Genomic DNA, 24,907 nt, shown 5'->3' on the forward strand with positions numbered 1-24,907 from the left:
TGAACCTGAACTGACTTCTAACAAGTAGGGTGCTTCACAGTGGACATTTCCCTTTGTCTCCAAAAGAAGATGAAATGGAGTGAGGGAAGGTTGTCTCCTAAGAGCTCCTTCATTGAATTTGTGGAGAACTCATGAATTGCTTCATTTGACAGCTCAATATTTAAACTATACACTTACCAACTGCAAAGTATCAGTTGAATGGGGCTGATGCAATAAAAAAAGCTGTAAAGCAATAAGAAGTTTTAAACATGAACATGGAGCTCAATTAATAGGAAAGAATGACTGTAGGCAGCAAAATAGTCAGGAGAATATGTTCAATGGGAGAACAATTTTCCATGAGAAAGGTGAAACTTTCACTGGGGAGCAACGTGTAATAGTGGTAGGCTTCAAATTGGCAAGTAAGCTTTATCCTGTGTAAGGAGTTGCATAATTCAGTGTGGCATCAGCTGTAATTTCAGTAGATCTGTAAATACAGGCAGAATCTCTCCTCTTGGTCACTGCACTGTATGCATAAATCAGTGCCTGTTAATGGGGGATCCACATCCTACAGTAGTGTTTGCCCAGGGACAAGTACACTTGAGTGATGTATAAATAACAAGGGGGAGCTGATGCAGTCAGCCCTGGCAGCAATTTTACATGTCTGCGTTGATGAGGATGATAAAAATAATAATAATTAAAAAAAAAAAAAAAAAAAAACACGGAAGAAGAAAGAGAATTAAACATAAGGACGTTCTCAAAACTTGAAAAGTACTATGCAATCTTTCTGTCATTTAAAGTTCCTTAAAATGGGTTCCATCCAGTAATCTACAGAAATTTTGTGCTAAGCACAGTTACTTTAAAACTTAATTTTGTTTTAAATACTTCAATTATACAGTTTATTTAAATCAGTGGTTGAGATTTCTGATCTCTCTTAGTTTCAGAAAAAAATAGCCCTTATCTTCAGCTCATTAAACATTTCAGTGTCAGGGAGGGCAGTCCAGTCCCTTTTCAGTAAGAAACTATGTATCTGTGTGTGTGTCTATGCACAGGATCTGGAATGTTTTCTTGAATATAAGAAATAAAAGCATGGTATTCATCTTTATTAGGCTGCTACTAATGAGAAGTAATTATTTTGAAGTGGTTTTGAGTTTAGATGAGGTTGGAAATGGCACATTATGTGTGTACAATGTAGAACCTCTGCTGTGTCTGTGAGTGTTTGGGAAGCAAAAATGGTGATGGATGGTATAAGCAGTTCAAAAAAAGCATGGATTTTGGAAAATGTTCAGCCTGTGGTAGGGCAAACCATCTTTCACAAATGATTGATAGTCCATTTTAATTTTTAAAGAGTGGTGAACTTGAGCAGCATTGAAACTTCTTTCAGTATTATGAAAAGATTTATAAGAAGGAATCTTCATTCTTCAAAAACTGGATCCCTTTTTCTCTTCTCTGCTTTTAGATTCTATTATATTTTGCGGCAGTGAATTCCACAATTGGTTTGGCAGTATAAGGCATTTTCTAATATGAATAATAATATGAAGCCTTTGATTCTTCCCTTGAAAGACTAGTTAGTAACCAGCACCAGAGGTCATTGTCAGGCCAGTCAAGTTGCTGGCGGCAGGGCAAAGATCGGGCTAAATAAAGGAAAAAACAAAAACAGAAAAAAACAAACAAACAAACAAAAAAACTATGCTCTGTTAGGTAGAATATTCCTGTGTCATAATCCAGTGAACTGGAAGCATGTATGGCTATTCCTGACCTTTATAAGAGGCCATTAGAACTCCTCAGTTACTTGCTCCAGCTGGTAATTAATGAGTATTCCATTTTAATAAGTTATACAGTAGACTGCTTTTGTGGCAGAAGGATTATTATCTGCACATCAATAACTTAATTCCAGGGAGAGAAGTAATGTTTGTTTTTCTCACTCTGGATAAATTGTGCTTAAAGTACTTGGGTATAGCTCCCTCCCTCCCCCAAACCCTGAGAATATTTGTGTAAATGCTAGTCATGGCGTCTGAGAAATGGAGCAGTGACCACATCTGTCTACTGAATGGCTCGGTCCTACGGTCTGTCCTGTTTCAAAATTAGCATCTCCTGGGACATAGCTGCCTTTTTGGACACATAAACTGTCTCAAAAGCTCGGATGTATTTTAGCTCCACTTCTGAATTAGTATTTCATCCCACAGCAGATCAAACACATTTTTTGTCTTTTAATGAAAGTGCTTTTTATTTATGCAACTTTGGCTGCTCTGAACTGAGACAGATGTTAATGGATGAACAGTGTGTTAATGAACAGGTAAATGTTTCTTTGAAAGCTGTACTTCTGCTTAAAGTGAACTTCAAGAAAAGGCAGTAAGTCAGTCATGGAAAAAAGGGAGAATGGTGATTTGGATGGGAGTGCAGGATGTACGACTTCAGTGTCGATTGATTCTTGGCTGTACTACAGATTTCCTGTGTGACTGCAAACTCTGTAATTGTCTGCATCCCATTTTCCCTCTTTCTGCTGATCTCACTGAAAGGGAGACTGAAAAACCTAATGCATGAATTTCTTTAAAGACCTTTGACAGTGCAGAGTGCAAGGTGTTACAGGATTGTATTGTATTCAGCATTAATAGCAGATGTTGCAATAAGTTGAGTCATTTTAAAAAGCATCTGAAGGGAGCAGAGTAGCACTTTTGGGAAATGAAACACAAGTGATAGCCATTCTCCACCCCCAAAACAATCAAATACCCAACCTAGTTTATAGTGGCCAGAATATTCATGTGGAGAGCAAGGTTCATGTACTTCACTCCGAAAGACGCAGAACATGAACATGAGTCTGAATGCTGCACATCTCAAATAAACATTTTACCAGCTAAGTGGTTGTTCTGGAGAGTGTGGGAGGGCTTCATCCAGAAGCAGAGAATTTTTGCACGGCAAAGCTTTCACATCAGTTGTTGTAAGTCACATTAGAAGTTAAAGTTTCCATGAACTGAAGTTTAAAAAACAAACAAACAAACAAACAAAAAAACACTGCAAAATCCCCACTTATTCATAACCAAGATCCAAATTTCCATTGCCTTTTAATAAGAATTATGAAAAAAAAAAGACTACAGGGACTTACTCATGACAAACAAATAACATATTTCAGTTTTTCTTATAATAGTTTCTTATATTGACTTATATTCCATGATTTATATCTTCTGAACTGTATGTGATGATGCTTACCCTTTGGATTTGATGGTCTTTGTAGGTCCCTTCCAACTGCTCTGCTCTGCTCTGCTCTACTCTTTACACCACATAACCTATTTTTCATTTCTATGAGGTACTAGAATGGTGCATGCGGGCTGCAGAGAGGAAGAACTGCATTAACCTTAATGTGGGTTCTGCAGGCAAATTCAATTCTTTGTGACCCAGGCATAAATTTAGGCATACAGTCTCTGGACAGAATACAGTGTACAAGCTGGAACAGGAATTTATAGTACAGTAGCCTCATTTCATATTCTTCATCTGTGCTTGCATGTTGTTTTCACTGATGTAGAGAAGAACTCAGTGACAGATACTATGGCTCCTTGCTGACAACAGGTTTTAAACTTCCATTTTTCAACATCAAATACATGGCTTTTTTCCCATTTTGTTCTGAACAGTGCAAAGCAGTAAGGTCAGCTGCTTGCAGCTCTGAAGAGACGGTTTTGAGGAGAAAGTCATGTTTCCAGTGAATAGATATCATCCCTATGATAATCACAACCCATGGTTATCATATGACATCCATTACATGTAGTATATGTCTTGATGCAAATGTTCCAGGAGGAAGTGTTAGTTTGTATGTTAGAAAGCTTCACGAATCCTCAGCCCTGGCAATTTCCCACGGGATTGTGTGTACAGGTAGGAGCAAAGTCCATGCAATGGTTGGACACCCAGGGATGCCAAACACCCACTGGTCCCATGGAGCTGGGATTTGTCAACATTGCATAAAAAAAAAAAAAAAAAAAAAAACAAAAACAAAAAACTAATATGGTGGAAACAGGAGAACTCTCTATTCAGTGTCAGATCAGTGCCTGTTCCTAACTCTGTCAGTGATTTCCTGGATGAGTTTTAATTGTCATGTCACTCTCTCCTTTCCACATCTGCAGGAAGGAGCCTTGTACTGCTGCTAATTTTATGGATATATTTCTTAATGCTTACACATGGTCAGTTTTTCAGGAAATGCTCTGGAGGAATGCTTGACATTGTTTGGGGTCCTTTTGGTGCAGTGTAAAATACCAATGCGTCTTCACTGGAAACTGAAACTCGGCACTTGCCCCAGAAGAGCATCAGTGCAGGCAGTTTTGTCCAGACTTTCCCCGTGTTGTTTCTTAAAAGACTCAAAACATCTTGAAAAAAGCACTCATATATGAAGCGGCTTTCATTTTCATGATCCACTAATAAAAAATATTTGGCATTTGCACATGGCTTCTGCAGTTCTAATGTTTGGTACTTCTAGATTATGTCTGTTATGATGGCAGTCTGTATTGCAAGTGCTTGTTCTGCTGATATGGCAGCCACTAAAGGTTTCTGCTCTCTAGAGAACAGCTTGCCCAATGCATCCAGTCTCCCAGGATTCTCAAAAAGATTTTCAGGATCAACTTAGCTGTGCAGACAATACTTTGTTGTATTTAGTTTCATTTTGATAGGTTCAGATGGTCCCAATACTTGCCCTACTCCATTAAATCCTGTTTTGGATGAAGTCAAAAGTTCCACTTTCCACCAAGGGATGGAGCCTGTCCAAATTAGTGTCAAAGCCTGTATAATACCTTGGCTATATTACAGGCTTGTATCGTATCAGGATCCTGTTTTCACAGCAGTTACATAGTTGTTACTCCAGTGAAGAATGATATGGCCCCTTATAAAGTCCACAAGCTGACGTCTGTTTTTTAATGTAATATTTACATTATTCAAGGAGCTAAAAGAAGGCTTTGCTTTAATAGATTCCTTCAGCTGATGTTTTCGCTTACACAGATGGGTTATTGTTTCCAGCTCTTGATGCCTATGTGGCTTTGTATGTTGTATGACCTCTTCTTTTTTTTTTTTTTTTTTTTCTTTTTTTTCTTCTTTTTCTAAGTCTCCTGGAGCAAGGAAGGGTTGTGCCATCATCATCAAGTTGTCTGAAGTTTCTGAGGTTTTGTTTGAGGATCAAAATCCTGAAGACATTAGAAAAAAAAAAAAAAAAACAAAAAAAAAAAACAATAAACACTCTGTCATTGCCCCTCCCCTCTCCCCCCCCAATCCCCCACTTCTTCCTCCCCCAAAACACATCAAATAAACACAAAAATAAAATAAAAACAAAGAATTGCTTTCCATTTTTTGTTTATCTTGCCTCCGCTGTGAGGAAACATGGTACAACAATTTCTTACCATTGGCAGCACTCATCATAATCATCATAATCTGGGCAATGAAATTTTCTCCAATGGCTCTGATGCTACAGGTGTGAACTGGTGTCTTCTGTGAAAATGCTGCCTGGGTGACTGCTATAAATAACACTGTGTCACCTAATGTTTTAAGGGGACTGGGTAAAAATCTGTATGTCCAGTGAAAATATAAGTAGTTTTGTGGTGCTTCATAACGGAAATAGCATACCAGTTTTAAGTATATAATCACATTTATTCTAGTGAAGCAAAACACACTGACATCTGTAAAATTCTGGTCTGAACAGACAGTTTGGGGGGGGGCCCCCCCCACGGCACTAAAGTTAGATAGGCTTTTCTGTTCGGTATGTTGGATCTTCTGCTTCTGGGCCAAAACAATTTTAGAAAGTAAGGACTGCAAAGACGATTATCTGATCCAATTTTTTAACCTCACCAATATACAGCTTCAGTCTGAGCTTCAGAAAAAAAGCTTACACTTGCTGTGTTCCACTGAAACCAATTTTATTCCAGTTCTAACTAAAACCAAAAACTATACCATCCTTATGGTCTAAAAATTCACACCGATTTGTAATGGATGGAGAATGGTCAAAAGCAGAATTCACCAAGGACTTTATTTCATTTGCCAAGCTAACCAAATATACAGATAAAATTTAGGGGATCTGAATTTTCTCATCTGTAGTTCTGATTGTGAAATTTCTAATGGTTTGGGTGCTGGTAGGAAATCATCCAGAATTCTGAATACTTTAATGTATCTTTCCTGATGTTCCTGAGGTCACATATCTATACTAGATATCTAGAAAGATTAGCTGTGGCATTCTGGATTTAATATTTTTTTCCTCTTTAAGAAATTCTAGGGAGAAAAGTATAGTAGCTTATTTTCAGACACAAAGGATGGATTCAGGAAGTCCTTAATTTGTCTGTATTTGTTTCTTGGAGCTTGGAATAGAGGCACAAGGAATATAAGGAATGTACGTATTCCCTATTGCAACAATCACAGAATCATTAACGTTGGAAAAGACCTTCAGGATAATCTGGTCCAACCATCGCCCTACTACCAATGTCACCCAAAAACCCATGTCCCTAAGCACCAGGTCCAATCTTTCCTTGAAAACCCCCAGGGATGATGACTCCACCACTTCCCTGGGCTACCTGTTCCAATCTTGTTGCTTGTACTGTTCAAAAATTACAGCTGCTATTTGCACTTTTATAATTCTATGAAGAGAAAAAACTTCAGAAGGTCATATGAGCATGCCTTGCACTTCCCATTGGTGGCTTAACCTGGTTGCCTCCAGAATGACCTTTACTTCACTACCTCTGGATTAGATCCCCATTTCAATTGTTCTCTTTGGGGATGATAAGATTATCTTCTAAAAATTATGGTGTACTTATCAATTGCAAGCTTTGATTTATTTTTCCATCAGCAAGGACCATTGCTGAGTGCAAAATGATTGTCAGGTGTGTTACTGCCACTATGTATACTACAGGGAAATCAGGCACTGAAAGGCAGTGTATCGATAACACATGGAGTGGCGATTCTAACTGGCTACTGAGAGAGAGTTGCGTATTTCTGTACAGAGCTTGCAACTGGCAATGAGATGGTTGAGAGCCTCTGCGTAAGGATTAAAGGACAAGCAAATAAAGTGGATATTGTTGTGGGAGGCTACTATAAGCCACCCTGCCAGGTTGACAACACCAATGACTTACTCTTTAAGGAACTGAGATACCTCTAGATCAGCTGCTCTTTTCCTCATGGGTGACTTTAGCTTGCCAGATGTTAACTGGGCATACCTCAAACCTGGTACAAGCAGGTCCAGGAGATCCCTAAAACACCTTGATGATAACATCTTGGTATAGGTACTAAGGGAGCTGACTAGGGAAGGTGCCCTCCTAGGTTTGTTACTTGTAAACAGAGAGGGACTCATGGGTGAAGTGGCAGTTGGTGGCTGTCTTGGTCATAGCGACCATGAAGTAGTCAAGTTAAAAATCTTTGGTGACAGGAGGAAAACTGGCACCAAAACTTCAACGCTGGATATGGAGAGAGCAGACTTCAGGCTGCTCAGGGAACCAGTGTTAGTAAGGATGCCTGGAAAACTTCTTTTAAAGACATTGGGGTTCAACATTGCTGGTCACTTTTTAAGTACCACTTCTTAAGAGCACAGGAACCGGCAATTCCAAAATATTGGAGGTCAAGCAGCTGAGGAAGAAGGTCAGCTTGGCTGAGTGGGGATCTTCTTCTAGAGCTTAGAAAAAGAAAATGTGGAAAAAAGAAAGTGTATGTCTGCTGGAAGTGAGGTCAGGCAACATGGGAGTACTACAAAGATGCTATTATCCATTGTAGGGAGAATATTCATGCACCCCTAATTCCATTAGAGTTGAAGCTGGACAGTACTGTGGGGGACAATGTAAAGTTTTTTTGTTTTGTTTTGTGTTGTTTTGTTTTAATATGTTGAGAGCAAAAGGAGGACTCGAGATAACATTGGTCCATTACTTGATGAGGATGGTCACCTCACAAATAGGGACATAGACAAAGTAGAGATGTTTAATACCTTCTTCACCTCTGTCTTCAACACCAGTAATGGACTCTGGGTCCCTTGGAGCCCTGAGCTGGAGGACCATGACTGTGGTAATGATAAACTCCAACCAACCCCAAACTTGTGCGGGATCTGCTTCTCCAGCTGGTTGCATATGTGGCCTGGTGGGATTTAATCCAGGGTACTGAAAGACCTGTCTGATTCTATTGTGATCTCTCTCTCAATTTTTCAATGGTCTTGGGAACCTGGAGAGGTCATAGTTGACTGGAAGCTGGCAAATGTTGTTCCAATTTTCAAGGAAGGAAAGAAAGAAGACCCTGATAATTACAGGCATGTTGGTCTCACTTCAGTGCTTGGTAAAATTATGGAGAAGATTACTCTGGGAGTTATTGAAAAACACATGAAAGACAATGCAGTCGTTGGTCACAGCCAACACGGGTTCATGAGGGGAAGGTCCTGTTTAATGAACTTAATAACCTTTTGTGACAAGGTCACCCATCTAGTTAACCAAGGGAAGCCAATTGATGTAATCTTTTTGGATTTCAGTAAAGCTTTTGATACTGTTTCTCACAGTATCCTTCTGGACAAAATGTCCAGCACACAGCTAGACAAAAACATAATGTGATGGATGAATATTTGCCTGATGGGTCAGACTTATAGGGTTATAGTAAATGGGGTTACATCAGGCTGGTTGCCAGTCACTAGTGGAGTTCTTCAGGGCTCTGTTTTAGGGCCTGTTCTCTTTAATGTTTTCATAAATAACTGGGATGCAGAACTTCAAAGGTATATTAAGTAAGTTTGTGGATGATGCTAAATTGTGAGGAGCTGTTGAATCCCTCAAGTGTAGAGATGCCTTGCAGAGAGATCTTGACAAATTAGAGGGTTGGGCAAACACCAACCACATGAAGTTGAAAAGACCAAAAGCTGGATTCTGCACATGGGACTGGGTAGTCCTGGATGTGCAGACTGGGAGTTGAGACCCTGGAGACCAGCCCCGCAGAGAGGGATGTGGGGGTTCTGGCTGATGGCAAGTTGAATATAAGTCAGCAGTGTGTCCTGGCAGCCAAAAGGCCAACTCTATCTTGGGGCACATCAGGCACAGCACTGCTAGCCGGTTGAGGGAAGGGATTGTCCTGTTCTGTTCTGCACTGGTGTGGCCCCAGCTTGACTACTGTGTGCAGTTTTGGGTGCCACAACATAAGAAGGACATAGAACTATTAGAGAGTGTCCAAAGGAGGGCTACAAAGTTGATAAAGGTTTTAGAGGGGAAGACACATGAGGAGCGACTGAGATCCCTTGGCTTGTTCAGCCCAGAGCAGAGCAGGCTGAGGGGAGGCCTCATGGCGGCCTGCAGCTCCCTCACGAGGGGAGCGGAGGGGCAGGCGCTGAGCTCTGCTCTCTGGGGACAGCGACAGGACCCGAGGGAACGGCATGGAGCTGGGACAGGGGAGGGTCAGGCTGGGGGTTAGGGAAAGGTTCTTCACTGGAATGGTGATTGGGTACTGGAACAGTTTCCCCAGGGACGTGGTCACAGCAGCAAGTGTGCTGGAATTCAGGAACACTTTCAGGACAGTGCTATCACACACAGGGTTTAATTTTTGGGTGATCTTGTGTGGAGCCAGGTGTCGGACCCTATGATCTTTGTGGGTTCCTTCCAACTCAGGATATTCTGTGATTCTGTGATTTCTGTAATGTGTCATTTGGCGTGGATTTGGGTTCATCAGATTGCTCTGACAGTGGTCAGGAATGGGAATAAGGGAAAAACAGCAAAACTTATTGCTTCGTTTGAGAAAGGTCATTCTGTTCTTAATTCCTACTGAAATTGAAGGGATGCTGTTCTGTTCCTTCAGGTGTTTTGAAGTTTTAAATAACTTTTATTACTTTTCAAGTCAAAATGAGGCAGCCTTTTGGCTTCATTTCGGATTTCTTGACTTTTTTTTTTTTTTTTTCCTACATTGCAGATGTTAAAGGCCTTTATTGGTGAATCCCACCATCATTTCAGCAGCAGTGAGGCAGAATAATTTCAAAAATATGTCAGTATACAGCTACAAAATGTAAACCTGTTATCTATAAATGTGCCATCCTTCTACTTGGAAATGTTGTCAGTATGTTTAAGGGGTTAAGGTTTGCCACTTAGATGACAAAGATAATCACGTCTCCAACAAACTTTGTAATTCTTTGTTTAATAACCATAGCTGAAGTCTTTTTTTCTCTGACACACCAAGGTGACTGTTAGTATTACACTTTCAGAAATGTTTGTAATAATAGACATAGGATTGTGGTGTTTATACAAGCATGTGGGGAGGAGATACTACAGTAAAGAACAGTGCAGTGAAGAATCCCAGGTGGTTTTACAGTGGCACTTCATGCTACAAAGATTTCTTGTGTAACCTTATTTAACTTTTTGTTTCAGGAACAAGAAGATCCCAATAAGCTTGCTACCAGCTGGCCAGACTACTACATTGACCGCATCAATTCCATGGCAGCAGTAAGTTACCTCTTCTGCACAGCAGGGAAAATTTCCTATCATAGAGATCTGTTTTTTTTAGGAAGAAAACCCAAAAGAAGTGCATGACTTGTTTGAAACATGACTTTGGAAAGAAGAGCATGTGTCTTAAGAAAGGGCCCTGCCTTAGCAGAAGAAAAGAGTAGATAACACCAGGCATTTTCCAGTTTTTACTTCAATGATATAGAGTTTTAAATTTATTTCTACCTAATCTTCAGAATAACACTGGGATTAATAGTTTAGTAAAAAAATAAATGAAAAGTAGTTCTTCACATAAGATAATAGCCACTTATATAAAAGCAGGTAACCAGAGAAATATAAGGCTGTAACACCTTAGACATTGGATACAAGGCAGCAAGTTATGTGTGATAAACTGTCTTTAATTGTCCTTGTTCAATAGCTGAGGAAGGTGTGTCTTCCTCTGAAGCATGCTGTAGATCTGGCCACCAGCACACGTAGAACACCTGCATGTAGTATTCACTGATCTCCTGTGATATGGTAGACCTTACATTTTAGAATTTGATCCTGTTACTAATTTTATAGTCAAATTTTGCCTCCAGTTATTTATGTGCACTGTCTACTTAGCTTTTTTTTGGCATGTGTGCAGTGGTGATGATAGAATTCAGTTCCTAGCATCTTAGGTAGCACACTTTGCTTGTTTACTTATACTTTTATGTTTGATTTCTAAAGGCTTCTCTGCACCTTTTGTGTCATGGTTATGAGGCGTAAAATAATTTCATAAAAATAATGCCTTAATGGATACTTAATATGTCAATACTGATATATTTCTTGTAGTGAAATATGTCTTGCTCAGTAAAAAAAATAAGACTTTACAAGCCACTGTAACCCATTGTAATAGGACAAAAAAAAGCTGCTTTCTACTCTGAGTCATGAATAACCAAAATGATCACCTTCCTTCATGCCAGATTTTTTGATGTCAGAGTAATGGAACAGAAAGACTATAGGCTGGTTTTGAGAAAAGAGGTTGAGATTTTTTGCTGGCATGGCATTGTGCTTTGATTTCCTGATTGAACAAATTCACTCTACAAGGGCCATTAAGGAAAAAATAAGTATGAAACCTTGCAAAGTCACTCAGCCAAATACTTCTGGTAGGATTTGATCCAAGGCCTTTTGAATCTACTGAGTTTTTTCCATTGATTTCAGTGGCTTTTGGACTAGTCTTTAAAATGATCTTGATGTAAATCTGGAGTGAGTATATGCATGTCACTATTGTAAATCTGGAGCACTTCCATGGAATGAGACTATATTTTGGCCCATGTTTCTAATTTTAAACACATTTTAAGAACACCAATAAACACCAGCCCTGGTAACGTCGTTTGCATGGCTCAGCATTGAATGACTGATAACCTTTTACTTAGCTTCAAGCCTCAACATTTACTCTTATATTTGAAGTATTAACAAGATACAGTAGGGTTAAAGCCCTGCTTCTGATGTTCCACTTAATTGCTTCAGTTTTAGGCAGGTGAGACTTAGTTGACTTGATTTCACAGGAATTGTATCAGCGGAAAACTGGAGTAACACAGCTGAGAACCAGCTCCAACACACTTTAAAAGACATGTTCTCTTCATTATTATTTAGACCTCTGAGATTCTTAACTTCCAAATGGTTATTTTGGGTCCCTTATAATTTCAGTCCTAAATTTAGTGATGGAGTGTTTTTTTTGTAATTTTTTTTAACTTCATCCAAGTACAGTTGGCTAAGAAGTGGTGAAAGAAAAGCATGTTTGATGTTGCTTCCTGACACTGTCTCGTCTACTTCAGTTTGCGTCTCCTAGTATTGCTCTATTTTAATTAGAAATATGGCAAGAAGTATTAGAGTTGAAATGGTGGCAATAATCACAGAAGTGTTAGTATAAAATGTTTTAAGTCCTGTTTTTTTTTTTTTTTTTTTTTTAAGTAAAATTTAATCTTTGCATCTCCTGTGAATTAAGTACATAAGAATCATTTTACATGCAGCTTTCACGTCTTTATTGATATAATTTTCTTTAAATATGAGGTTCTGTTCTAAATACTAGCTTGGCAAAATAGTTCTTCCTACCCGCTGATAAAATGAAAATGGCATCCCATGGATATCATTAAGTATCTTTCTGTGGATTTCAGGAGGCCAAGGCCCCTGCACTCGGGGATCATTTTCTCAGAAGATCTGCTGCAGTGTTACCAATCATATCTGTCCCTCATAGATTATGCTTGAGAGCAATGTGGTGATTCCTGACATGTTTGACATTCCCTACTTGTAACCTTAGACCAGTATGTTGGGAAGCACTTTCACAGTAGTTCAAAAAGCCATGCATTTTAGGCACAAGTCTGTTCCCACAATTGTTTCTGTTACCGTGACTTTTTAAATGTTAGTAGTTTTTAATCCTAATTCTCATGAGAGTGTGTAACAGTAAAACTGGATCTCTTTACTAGCCCATAGTACACAATTCCTGTGGTGGGAGTGTCCCATCCTTCAGGTAGCCTGACTGGGAGGAAAGGCTCAAGAAGTTCCGTGGTAGAATGTGTTCTAGACCCACCCCTAAGAGAAAGGGATGGTTGCTAATGATACCTAAGTTAGAAAGAGGAGCCTCCAGATTTGCCCAGTCCTCTGATGTCAACATGCTATAAATAAGGCTGGTGACTGCAGGCAGGTTGCAGGCCCACAATCAGAGACCATTTCCATTATCAAGGTCACTTCTATGTTACTTTAAGATTATTTGCCTGAAAGTTTTTTTGTTGTTGTTGTTTGTTTGTTTGTAATACATCTATTCATAGTTTACACATAGTTTACGATTTGTAGTTTACTCTCTTAGTTTGGCCTCAATATAGCTAGAGATGTGGTGCACCTTGAATTTCAACTGACCTATTTTCTTTAAAAAAATGTTTTAAAGTAGTGATTAAAGTAAAGAAGTGATTTCAGTAGTGATAATACTTTGTTAGTTTTAACTTAGATAAGACCTAAAGAAAGAGCTTGGACTATAATGATAAATCAGAATATCCTGGTTGCTGTTTCACTACTTATTCTGTTTGCTTCATTTTTCTTTTCATTTGTGTGAGATTGGCAGTGAAACTAGGTCAATGATATAGTGCCTTTCTGCTGTTATATGTTTATTGTTACTATCAGTGCATCTTTCTTAATGTGCTGTCATTATAGTGCTCTATTTGCCTTCCCAGTAGTTTAAGGGAATGATTAGCTTTTAGAATAAGGTGTGAGAATTTACCTGATGCTTTGAATAAAACTAAGAGTTTCAAAAGCAATGTCTCGGACTACCTGAAGTTTTACATGTACAGTTCTGTGTGAATGATTTTTTCACATATACGTTTGTTGTTGTTGTTGTGGTTGTTGTTTTTTTTTTGACTTGGCACATCAGATAACTAGATGTCATGCTTTCCTGGGTGATGCACTTAATCTGGAAAATTTTACATATGTAAAGTGTGCTTATGAAAAAGATTCATATGTATACTGCCTTTTAGGGACCAGATGAGGACCTGGCGCTGTTTTGCTTCCTCTTCCTTGGGTGTTTGGTTAACTGACAGCAGCTAGCTGCATCCTCAGCCCAGCAGACGTTAGTCCTAGAGTACAGTTTGTAGTTCAGGGAAGCAGTGCATCAGTCAGCCACGCTAATGAAATCCAGCCTCAAATAATGACACTTCCCTCCCCTCTGTCTCCCAGGGACAGTTGTGTTTTCTATAACTCTTGCCGAGAAAGTTATTTCATAATGTAAATGCACGACCAATGAGGCTGTCTTCAGAGAGGGCATGAGGATTTGAGTTCCTGGCCGTGCACAGGAGTGAGAAATGAAGGGCTCTTGGCTGCCTGCAGCTTTAGAAAAGGGGGTTTCTATAATCGCCCTCAGTTGTAAAGACAGGATTATTTGTATTTGTTTCATTTGGAAATGGGCCTTTTTCACTCTCAACGAAATACTGTTGAGCACCTTCCTGCCATCCATTCGCTTCCCCCCCACAATGGCTCAGAGCAGAAATTAAGCTGTTGTAGGAGTGGGAGCCTTTCAAAGGAGCATTTATGGGCCAAAGGAAAGGTGACCAGATGGGCTGTCACCCAAGAAAATACAAACCAAACCCCAAATCACACCCCAGGATTCTGCCATTGAGATTCTATAATGCCTGTTCAGGATTTCTGTTTATTTTTCAAAGAGGGGAATCATATATGGCTTGGCTTAAGCATTTCAATTTATGTTTCTGGCTGTCGGGGGATGCTGGCAAAAGATAAAACATCATCAGCTCATTTTCCATCAGTAGCGCTCTGTCATTCCATTAGGGCAGGAAATAGCTCGCTCTGTTACTGAGTGAATTTGACTTTAGCGAGGATCAGAGAGAGGACCCCTAGAGTTAAACACATCTCCTTATGCCAGCTGTTCGGCATAAGACAGCGACGGCACGTAGCCAAATGACCACCCTCAGCATCTGACATGTGTTGGCACCACAGGGTTTGCAAAAGCAAGCAACATGGGAGCATTTCCAAGGGAAGTGAGGTGGTGGAGTGGGAGGGTGGGAGAGTTAAAGGAAGTTCCAGCCAGAGGAAGGTTACCTTTTCAGCATGCTAAATGGTTAAATAAAGACTTCTATATTTCACTGTAATGGGCCATAATTGTAGGTACTCAGGTTCCACCACAGAGAGGTATAATATCTGACCCTTGATAGATAATACTAGTTTAATTGGGGTATTCATTTCAGAGGGGGTTCAGAACTGCTTTCCAGAAACCACTGAGCGATATCCCCCAGAACTCCTGCCAATAAGAAAGGCTTTTATCCTCTTTGTTTTACAATTAAAGAGGCTGAGAAGACATTGGTATAGGCTTCAAATTTCCAGCATTGCGTCTTGACTGTTTATGAAGCTGCTCATTGAAGTTGTGAGCCTGAATGGTACATGGCTGGGTGCTGAAGAGTCTTGCTTCATAGCGCAAGGTTGTGGTGGAGCTAAGTGTAGATCTGGAGCCCTGATTTCCTGCTATACTGCTTTTTTCTTAATGGCCTTGTCTGATTTTTAGAACCTTGTATTTTGTGTGTATTGCCCTCATCATCTCTCACCCTAATTTACAGTGACCCACAGCATCTTCAGTTCCTGCAAGCTGCATACCAGGGGGAAAAATGACAGAGGTAGCTCCCAATAGAAAAACATGTAAATATAAGCTTTAGTTTCTGCATGCTTCAGTTTATGTATTAAAACACAGGGACAGGGATTTTATGATGCTCTCGCTTTTTGTAGTAAATGTTTCTAATTAGAAAGGACAAAGTGTATACAGAAAATTAATATCTTAAACCAGGTAAAAAAAAAAAAAAAAGGATACAGGAAAAGAGTCAAACTTTTGGGTACACAAAATGTAATTCAGGGTACTTGCAGGCTGTCTAGTCAACTGAAGAAAAAGCTTTTCTGCTTTGAAACCCGACACAGAAGTCTGTTGTCTTTCTTTTTTCTTCTTTTTCTTTTTTTTTTTTTTTTTTTTTCTTACTCCAAATCCCTCCAGCCATGTCAGTCTAATAAGATTTTGCTTCTCCCTACCAACTTTGCTTCATATATCAATAGATCACCACAGTGGATCACTGTTCCAAATTAGGTACAGTTTTCTGAGGGCATCCTGGCAAGTATGATTTTGGGGGGGGTAATGTGAGAACCCTAGTTTTAGCCAGTGTGTCAAGGCTCTATGCTGCTGCCAGTCCACATGAGCAGCCTCATCTGGATTGAGTTTTGTAGCTGAGGCGCTGCTTTCCTGGTGAGAGGTCGGCAGGCACTTCTCCGTGGGTTGATAGGATAGTTGTTTTTCATAGTTCCTAGCCTGTCCCTTAGCTTCCAGGCAGCTCAGGCTTTTCTGATTGTCATCTCCTTTTCTGAACAGATGCAGACGCTGTATGCTTTCGATGAAGAAGAAACAGAAATGAAAAATAAAATAGTTGAAGACTTGAAGACAGCTCTGCGGACTCAACCCATGAGGTAATGTTGTTCATCTTTCATCACAATTTACTGCCTCCCAATGGTCAGATGGGGCACGAGAAGGAGTGGCAAGGACAGAAACCTCTTTGTCTCACCTCACACAAGTGTTCTCTGATAGTTCAGACAATCCACAGAGAGTCCTACAGTTCCTGTTCTGAACCTGTCTAGCTGGAAGGGCACAGTAAAGCTGAAGCATATAGCTTCAGGAAAATAAGACAAATTCTGTTCTGAAAAACATGTGGCAAATCTGTGCCATATAGGTCTGGTAAGGAGTGTGTGAAGATCAAACTCACTGACTTCATAGACCCCTGAACATCCCATGTGATTTGACTCATGATGGGCAAGATCTCAGCCTCTACTATGAATTTTGAATTCAAGCTTCCTCTTATCTTTAGTAATTCGAACTTTTTTTGGCACAAAGCAGCTAATCTATCAGACTTTACCTGGTTTGGCATTCTTCCTGCTGTGTGTGTAACCATGGCATGCAGAAATGTTAAGAGTCTTTATTGTGTACAGTGTCTTTGAAGGTAAGGTCATCTTTGTTTTCCTGGGAACAATGCTCTGAACAATTGCAAACTCACTAGCATAGAAATCTCTTGCATTTAACACTTAGAAGGACATTGTGCTGAAGCAATAACCACAGTTGATACAATTTTGCGAAATATTCACTTGATCAAAAAGTTTCTGAATGTCTTTGCCCAAAATAAACCAAAATAAACCAAATGTGCTTACATCCACACTATGCTGAAGTCATAGTTTCAGAGGCCTTCAGTAATGCCTAATCACATAGGTTTTCTGGAATTAAAAATAAATAAACAGAACAAACAAATAAATAAAAAGAAGAGTAGACCACAGAAAATAATCACAAGAGAATTTGCACTGTAGTTAGGTTGAGTGGAAGTAAAGGTATTTCTGTGAGGCCTTGCAGAGCTAAGTGCTGATTATGTTCAGCTCTTCCTTTCATGATGTTCTGGCAGGATCAAAAGAAAAGTCCTTTAAAAAAGCACTTGGAGAAGGAGTCCTCCTTGACAAGCATCCTCGTTTCATGCAGTTGAGCCTGCTCCTCTGTTGTACAAAGCTAGATGTGAAGGAGACTGAGGTAGCTCTAGGAATTTAAAGTGCTGGAACATCGCCTCTCAGCAGCCAGCAAGCAAATAAAAAGAGGCCATCATTATGGTCTCTTCCTTCATGTGTGAATGACAAGATACTGAGGGATCACTAAGAAATAAGTGAATAAGGAAGACAAAAGGTAGGGGGAAGTCTCCAGCACAAAGGAACTTGTGCTGAGATTCAGTTGCAGTCACACTTCATGTGTTGTAGCCCTTTGTGGTAGGAGATTTGTAGCTGCAGCTGTATTGCAAGGGGCAGCATCTTCTCTTTGGGCTCACATATGTAAATGCAGTCCCTTAGCTTCAAGTTACTTCATTATCAGCAGAGCCTCTAGCATTGACTGCATGAAGCTTCTCAGCTCACAGCAAGTGCAAGGTTGAGCACATCACCTTAAAACTTGGTGGTTTACCTCCTGTTTCAGTGGGCTGTAAGAGGGCACAGACAGATTCTGAAGCATAGGGATTCATCAGGCTTTGGTAATTTTAGTCATGCAGATACAGTAACTGCTTTTGAAATGCTCTAGAAATGGAGAAACAGTAGCCTGTGATGAGAAAGAGTCCAAGAGAACAACTGACAGTTTGATCCTATCACTATCCTGAAGTGGAGAACATGGTAAAATGCAGCTAGACTTTATGATAAAACAGAAGCTAAAGACAACAGCCCCACTCCAAACTCTTACAGGGATTTTTACCCAAAGACCTGTGGCTCTGAGACATTATGTAACAACTCTGTTACATTAATTTGGAACTGGTGTGATGTTTCCTCTAAAAGTGATAGGTTTCTCATATCATTGAGCATAACCAGAGCAGCCAGACATCTCTGTTCTGCCCAGCTGAAATACTTTGGTGGCCACTAGTTGGTAGTTTTACTCTGTCATTTTAAGTAGGATAGCTTAGCCTCCTTTCTGAGAGCAAGGCAAAAGAAAAGAGAGAGAGAAATGTCTTTTGCTCAAAATCTTGCAAGGTTTTCCAGACCTATATTGCTTCTGCTGGGTCCCCTTGACAACAGGCTGTTGCTTCATCTGTTTATAATAACCCTAACAAGCTTCAGTACAAGCATCTATGAGCTGCCCTATAAAGTGTTCTCTTCTAAATCGCTGGCGATGGTTATGGGGCTTTTTTTTTTTTTTTTTTTTTTAAAAAAAATATTTAAGCCAAGCCAAATTTTGAGTTAAGTCCTATGTCTCAACTAATTTCCAGCGACTCAATTCGTTAGCTGCCAAATGGGCTGTGTGCCAATGCCTGATCAACAAGCCAATTTCTTCTTGATGGAAAGGTTGCAGTAGAGAGGCCCTCAGCTCCATCAAATCCCTCTCATAAGCAGTACTATACCCAAGCCTTCAAAATACTAGTCTTTCTAGTTGAATTTGGACATCAAATCCTATTTTCCTCACCACTTCTGTTCATCGGAGCTCTGAAGAAAATAGAGATCTAAATTCATATAGGATAGATTGTCTGGAATCCGTTTATGGTGGGTAGGGTACTGAGGGTCTCTGACAATTCACCAACAGGGAATGCTTGAATTCTCCAATCTAGAGGATCCAAAATAAGAAAAATGCATGTTTGGCTCTAGGTTTCATTTTACTGTAGAACTGTATCTCTTCTAGTGTAAAATGCAGAGTAATGGCACTAATCTGTGCCTGTATTCCAATCTACTAGTTTTAAACCCAACAAAAACTGAAGCAGATCTTCCTCAACTCAAGTTCCTTTTCCCCTTAGAGAAAAAGTGAGAGAAGCATCCCTGGGCAGCTAGTTGGCCCACTCTGAGAAAATCCATTTTGTTCTGGTATTTAAGAGCTGCCCTGAAATAATAAATCCAGGTTATGTCCCAGCACTCAGGAACAACTCTAGCCTTAGAGAACAAAACCCCCACATCTGCATCTTGTAAGGAAACAGATTTTCTTTTAGGTTTCTAAGAACTTATGACTATAAACAAGTGTGATGACAAACTGTTGGACAGAAGCAGGGAGAGAAGAGCTTTTTTTTTTTTTTTTTTTTTTTTAATGTCCAGAAATGGAGGTTCAGAAGTGCAGCAGAAGTAAAAACTTACAAAGGTCTGGAAAAAAATAACTTTTTTGGACTCACAAATGAATACCTCCTTTAGTCTGAATCATCAGCACTAACTCCCTTTGCTGTCTGCTTTTCTCCTTCTGTTCAACTCAGATTTACCTCTTGTTATTTTTGCTTGATTTAGTCATGTTGCATTCCAGTTCATACTGGAGATGAACATTTATGTTTCCAGCAAGCAAAACCCATTTTGATGAATTTTTCAGCAGTCCAGTAGTTGTCAGGATTATGTGTGTCCCCTGATTCTTTAGGGAAGTGCAACCTTGGCTGTTAGCAGGGTGGGAACATCCTGCCCTCTGCACACCCACAGAGTATGATCTTTCTGTCTTTCCTGCACCGGATCGAGCCTCACAGGGAACTTTTCCCCTACGGCACTTGGAATCCATCAGTGGGTCATTACCTCTTAGGCTTCATCTGTATTTGGAGGAAGGGTTTGTTATTAGAGCTAGCTAACACATTCTGATCAACACTCTCTAAAACTTGAAAGACTAAAAGGTGCTGTGCCTTTTAATGTGTGCTAAACTGGTCAAGTGAGAGTCTGAGGTGAGGTTAGGCTTTAATATGCTTGTTTAGCACCTATTAAAACACACCCTACTTTATTTACACTTGAGTTTTTAAGTATGTTAGCCAGAATGCATTGGCAAATATGCTTAACTTTACACCTTTCAGTCTAGAACAAAACCTTACTTTGCAGCACACAAGGCATATAAGATGGTAGTTAGTTATGGCATGCATATATAGTGGGGAAAAAGGTAGTTTATTTGCATAAGTTGGGTTTGCCTTTGCACATATGAGTGCATACACACACATCTGTGCTTACAGGCATACAGATACACAAACATCAAACAGCATGAAGATTATGGTTTCAGCCTGTCAGCTGAATTCCTACTTCTTTTTCTTGTCTGTACAGACATTTACACACGTACTTCCCTGTTCACATCAAACAGATCCTAATATTGAAACTGTTTGCCCAGAAATTGCTATCACCATTTCTTCCTTTATCTCCCTCCTGCATGATTTCTGTCTTTTCCGGAGAATAGGGGACTAAGTGTTTTGGAAGGAAGGTGAAAATCATCATTAGATTCCTGCTTCTGATGTCAGCTGAAATGGGAAGGTACTTGGTTTTGCTTCCTATTGAGTAATGCAGCTTACTGTTTGCTCTTTGGACTAGGAAGAGCACAGGAAAATCCCAACGTTGTTTTAAATTATGTCATTAATCAAAGTCTGTGACACGCAGCACTTTCCTGCGCATGCCTTCTTTTTGGAATGACCTCATCCAAACAGTCCTAGAAAAAAAATTGCTCTGCCAACAAATTTAGTAAGGGATTGTACTTAATTGGGACAATGTGATTTTTGTGCATTTCACATTTTTTTTCATCCGTTCATAAGAGCAGGCCAAGATACATAAAGGTTGTAGTATCTTGTATGTCTTGTCATAAAAGCAGGTGTTCCATCTGAAAGTAGGTTTTAGGGACCCTTTGTTCAGCTGCTTCTTAAGGATGTTTTCTTTTGTCAGTAGAGCTCCATGTCTTGAGAAAGGTATCCATCTTAGGCCTTCCCGCAGCCATGAACTGAGGAGAACAGTAAAACATGCATTTTTTTTTTATTATTTTTATTTTTTCCTTTGTGTGTGTGTGCACAAAGGGAATAGCTAAGGCATAGTGTGGATTCAGAGATCGGAACTTCGGAGGTGAAGAGGAGCAAGGAGAATTTAAACTAGTCCTCCCATAGTATAGGCAAAGATCCACTCAGCTTTTTAGAGAAAGATATTCTCTAACCCCAGGGTTAAAGAAGTGCTCTAAAGGCATCAGCTTTGCATTATTTGAAAACAAATTGAGGTCATGCTTATTTGGGTTCCCAGGAAATCCTTAGCAACTCTTTTAGCCATGAATGTGCTTATTCCAGTCTTTCTTTGCATTCTAGAAGCATTACAGAAACTGAGCTAACTTTTAATCTTTATATAACCAGTTTAAGTAACAAACTGCTTGAAGTGACTTACTAAATTCCTGCTACACAATGTGTGATCCCGTTATCTAGCCTAGAGGCAGAGGGGCTTATCCTCCTATGATTTGTTAGGGTAGACAAGATGATGCATCCAAAGAATGTGCAGTCAGACCTGTGTGAAACTTGGCAGGCCATCTTAGAAAGGTTCGACTAAACTTTGTTTTCATTTTTGGTGTGCATGTGTTCCTGTGTGTGCTTGCCCTTACTCTGATATTCACTTTGAAATTCAGTTTTGAACAAAATCCAAACCTCAGACTGAAGCTTTGTTGAAAGCACCAGGCTTTGCCATGTTTCTGGTCAAACTGCTGGCCCAAATAAGCTGAAAGCTGGCAAATCCATCAGCATAATGAGCATAGCTTTCAGGTAGGCCCTGAAAATTCCTGTGTGGTGTGAGGTGTAACCACATGTGTCAAGTCCATATTGTCCAGGAGATATATAAGTATGTCTAAGGTTTGTCTTGCTGGTGCAGAGACATTAACAGAGATCAGTGAAATGTTGGGAGTCTTTCAATATGGTTCTTCCCCACCTGATGGATATTAGGAACAGCATCTCACTTAGATACAGACTTCATAATACAGATTTAAGAATACTTAAATATTCTTAATTTGTTATACATGTGACAATTGTTAACAATCTTTTCATTTCTTTGAGATAACCATCTACATTATGCTGTTTAGGACATGGTCATAGACATATTCTTGATTACATTTTGGTAGATTCAATTTTAATTCACATGGGTTTGTATTCAGGCATTCTAAAAAAACTGCATCTACCTGAACGACCTGCTAAAGGAGGCAGGAGGTAAACAGAGTTATCCTGAGAAATAATTTGCAGCCCATTTCATATCTTTGCATCCCCATTTTTAATCCAGGAAACTCAAAATGAAACATTGCTAGAATTATTGGTTTGAACAGATTTGTATAACCCCATCAGTTTCAGTCAGCTTGTCTAGCAGGCTGTCTGTATGGTCTAGTTTGAATTTCCTCAATATTATTTCCATACTCAGTTTCCATGATCTTAATCTGAAGAAAGGCAAATTTTATACTAGAATATGGTAGAAAAAGAACTCCAGTGATCTCAATAGTCAAAATAAACCTCTTCCAGTGTAGGCTTAGTCTTTTCATTAAGTAGCTGAATAAATCTATATTTCCATAATTTTTGATGTTTTTACAATACATGTTGCTACTGCAGGTTGACAGAGTATTAATCCATCCTTAATATACCTCAAACCAAAAGCAAGCAAACAACAACAAAAAAATACCAATGCAGCCAAGACCATTGTAAGAGCCTTCAGAAAACATGTGCCTCTTACATATAATATGTTCTTTTGCATATGTCATGGGATCCGAGTGTGAAGTCTGGACTTCAATCAGTACAGCTGATAGTTGCAGAGGAACTGTGGTAGTGTTTTTTTCTCTCTCTCTTTCTCTCTCTCTTTTTTTTTCCTTGAATACCTGGGAATTACCCTGTGATCTTCAAGCCAGCCAGCTTTTGCAGATGCTGGAATCACAGGGTTGAATATCTTTTGAATAAATAGATTGCCTTTAGATTGTTTTTGTTATTTTCCCTACCTGTTTTTTCAGGTTTGTGACCAGGTTCATTGAGCTGGATGGCCTGAGCTGTTTGCTGAACTTCCTGAAGAGCATGGACTATGAGACCTCAGAGAGCCGTATACACACATCCGTTATAGGGTGTATCAAGGCACTGATGAACAACTCCCAAGGACGGGCTCATGTCCTGGCTCATCCAGAGAGTATCAACATCATCTCCCAGAGCTTACGGACTGAGAACATCAAGACCAAGATTGCTGTGCTAGAGATCCTAGGGGCTGTCTGTTTGGTACCAGATGGTCACAAGAAAGTCTTGCAAGCCATGCTTCACTACCAAGTCTATGCTGCAGAAAGGACAAGATTCCAGGTATGGGGAGGATGCTTGGACAGGACCAGCCATCTCTGCCAAGGAGTGATTTTTACAGTGCACATATTGCAATATTGCTAGGCAGTAAAAAGGCAGTATTTCTCATTGTGTTTTAGGAAAAACACTTCAAATAGATTATCATCTTCCTTTTTTTTTTTCAAGACCTGATTGCTTGTCATTAATGCTGATTTATAATCTCCTGTATTTTACATTAGAATGGGGGGTTGCTAAGTTAAATGAAAGCTGTTAATCTGTTCATACTCTAACCTGATGTCATTGGGGTGCTAATCATTTATGTTGCCCTGGAAGCTGAAGCCACAGAATTCCAGGAGCCTCTTCTGTCTTGATTTTAAACTCCTTTATTTAGTAACACAAGAGGTGTGGATTAAATAAGGACAACAGTGGATTAAATAATGAACATTGGAGCAATTAAATTGTCACTTAACAGACAGTTACAAATTATCACTGCCTATCAAATGCTGGCTCAGATATCTCCTATTCACAGAATAGAAGAGAAACTTACTGAATCTCAGAAACCTTGAAAGGTCACTAGATTATTGACAGGCTTTTATTGTGGATACTGCTGGCTGTTCCTCTTCCTAGTGAACTGAGCACCTTTACAAAAAGATGCAAAAGAATCTGTTGCTGTGTATGAACCTGTAGTTTCTAAACTTTGGGGCAACCTCACCCATTTGCTACTCTTTCTTAGGTGAAATGATAATGGTGGTGTTGGACCAATAGGCCCTGGATCCTGGTCTGTGTCAGCCATTATCTTCTACCTGTTGGTAGATTTTGGGGTACAATGAGCTCACAAATGTAAAAGTGAATGGAGAACAATCTGTGCTCATGAATGGTAGCAGCAGACTGAACACACTATGAGATTCTGTGGCTGTGACTCAGATCTTCTGTGCTGCTCTGTTAGCTCGCCCTTGTTTGACTGAGTCACTCTGCTTCGTAAGTTCATATGGGAAATAGATGCTGAGTTTACTCAGTGCCTCCTGTTTGAGTCCTCTGTCTTTCTCTCTTTTTAAGATTGGCTTAAAATCTACTAAGTGACAGATAAGTCACTGCTGGTGGGTGTGGCAGCACCTTATTGTACAATCTTACTGTACAGCTGAGCTTTTGAGGAATCTAGTGTAATGATTTGCAGGTGCTTTTGTAAGTCTGGAGACACTTAGCAATTCTCACATTCATGAAAGACTAGTTTGCATCAAATCTTTGTCCAAATTATTTTCCTTTGGAAAAAAAAAAAAAAAAGATATCTTTTTTTTTTTTCTTTCTTAAAACAACAACAGCAAATAATTTAGCAGGAGGGCTGCATTCTTGTTTACAAACACTTGTGTCTTAAAGCTGGAATGTTTTTTTTCTGCTACACTCAGTGGTAGCTTGAGCTTTACCAGTTTTTCTCATAATTTTGAGGAGGTGAGTGTTCATCCAAAGACCTCCTCCATTAGTTTTCAGTCATTT

General features: G+C 39.6%; 1 protein-coding gene across 9 annotated transcripts in view; it reads left to right on the top strand.

Moving 5' to 3' along the window:
• The window catches only part of DAAM2 (dishevelled associated activator of morphogenesis 2), a 199,286-nt gene that overhangs the window by 109,259 nt on the left and 65,120 nt on the right, over nucleotides 1–24,907 (top strand). For all 9 annotated transcript variants that reach the window (XM_035323266.1, XM_035323270.1, XM_035323267.1 and 6 more), the window contains 3 exons: nucleotides 10,305–10,379; nucleotides 16,249–16,343; nucleotides 23,107–23,440. In XM_035323266.1, coding sequence (XP_035179157.1) covers nucleotides 10,305–10,379; nucleotides 16,249–16,343; nucleotides 23,107–23,440 — 504 coding nt within the window. The remainder of the gene's footprint in view (nucleotides 1–10,304; nucleotides 10,380–16,248; nucleotides 16,344–23,106; nucleotides 23,441–24,907) is intronic.

Source organism: Oxyura jamaicensis, chromosome 3 (assembly GCF_011077185.1).
Source record: "Oxyura jamaicensis isolate SHBP4307 breed ruddy duck chromosome 3, BPBGC_Ojam_1.0, whole genome shotgun sequence".
NCBI classification, from domain to species: Eukaryota; Metazoa; Chordata; class Aves; order Anseriformes; family Anatidae; genus Oxyura; species Oxyura jamaicensis.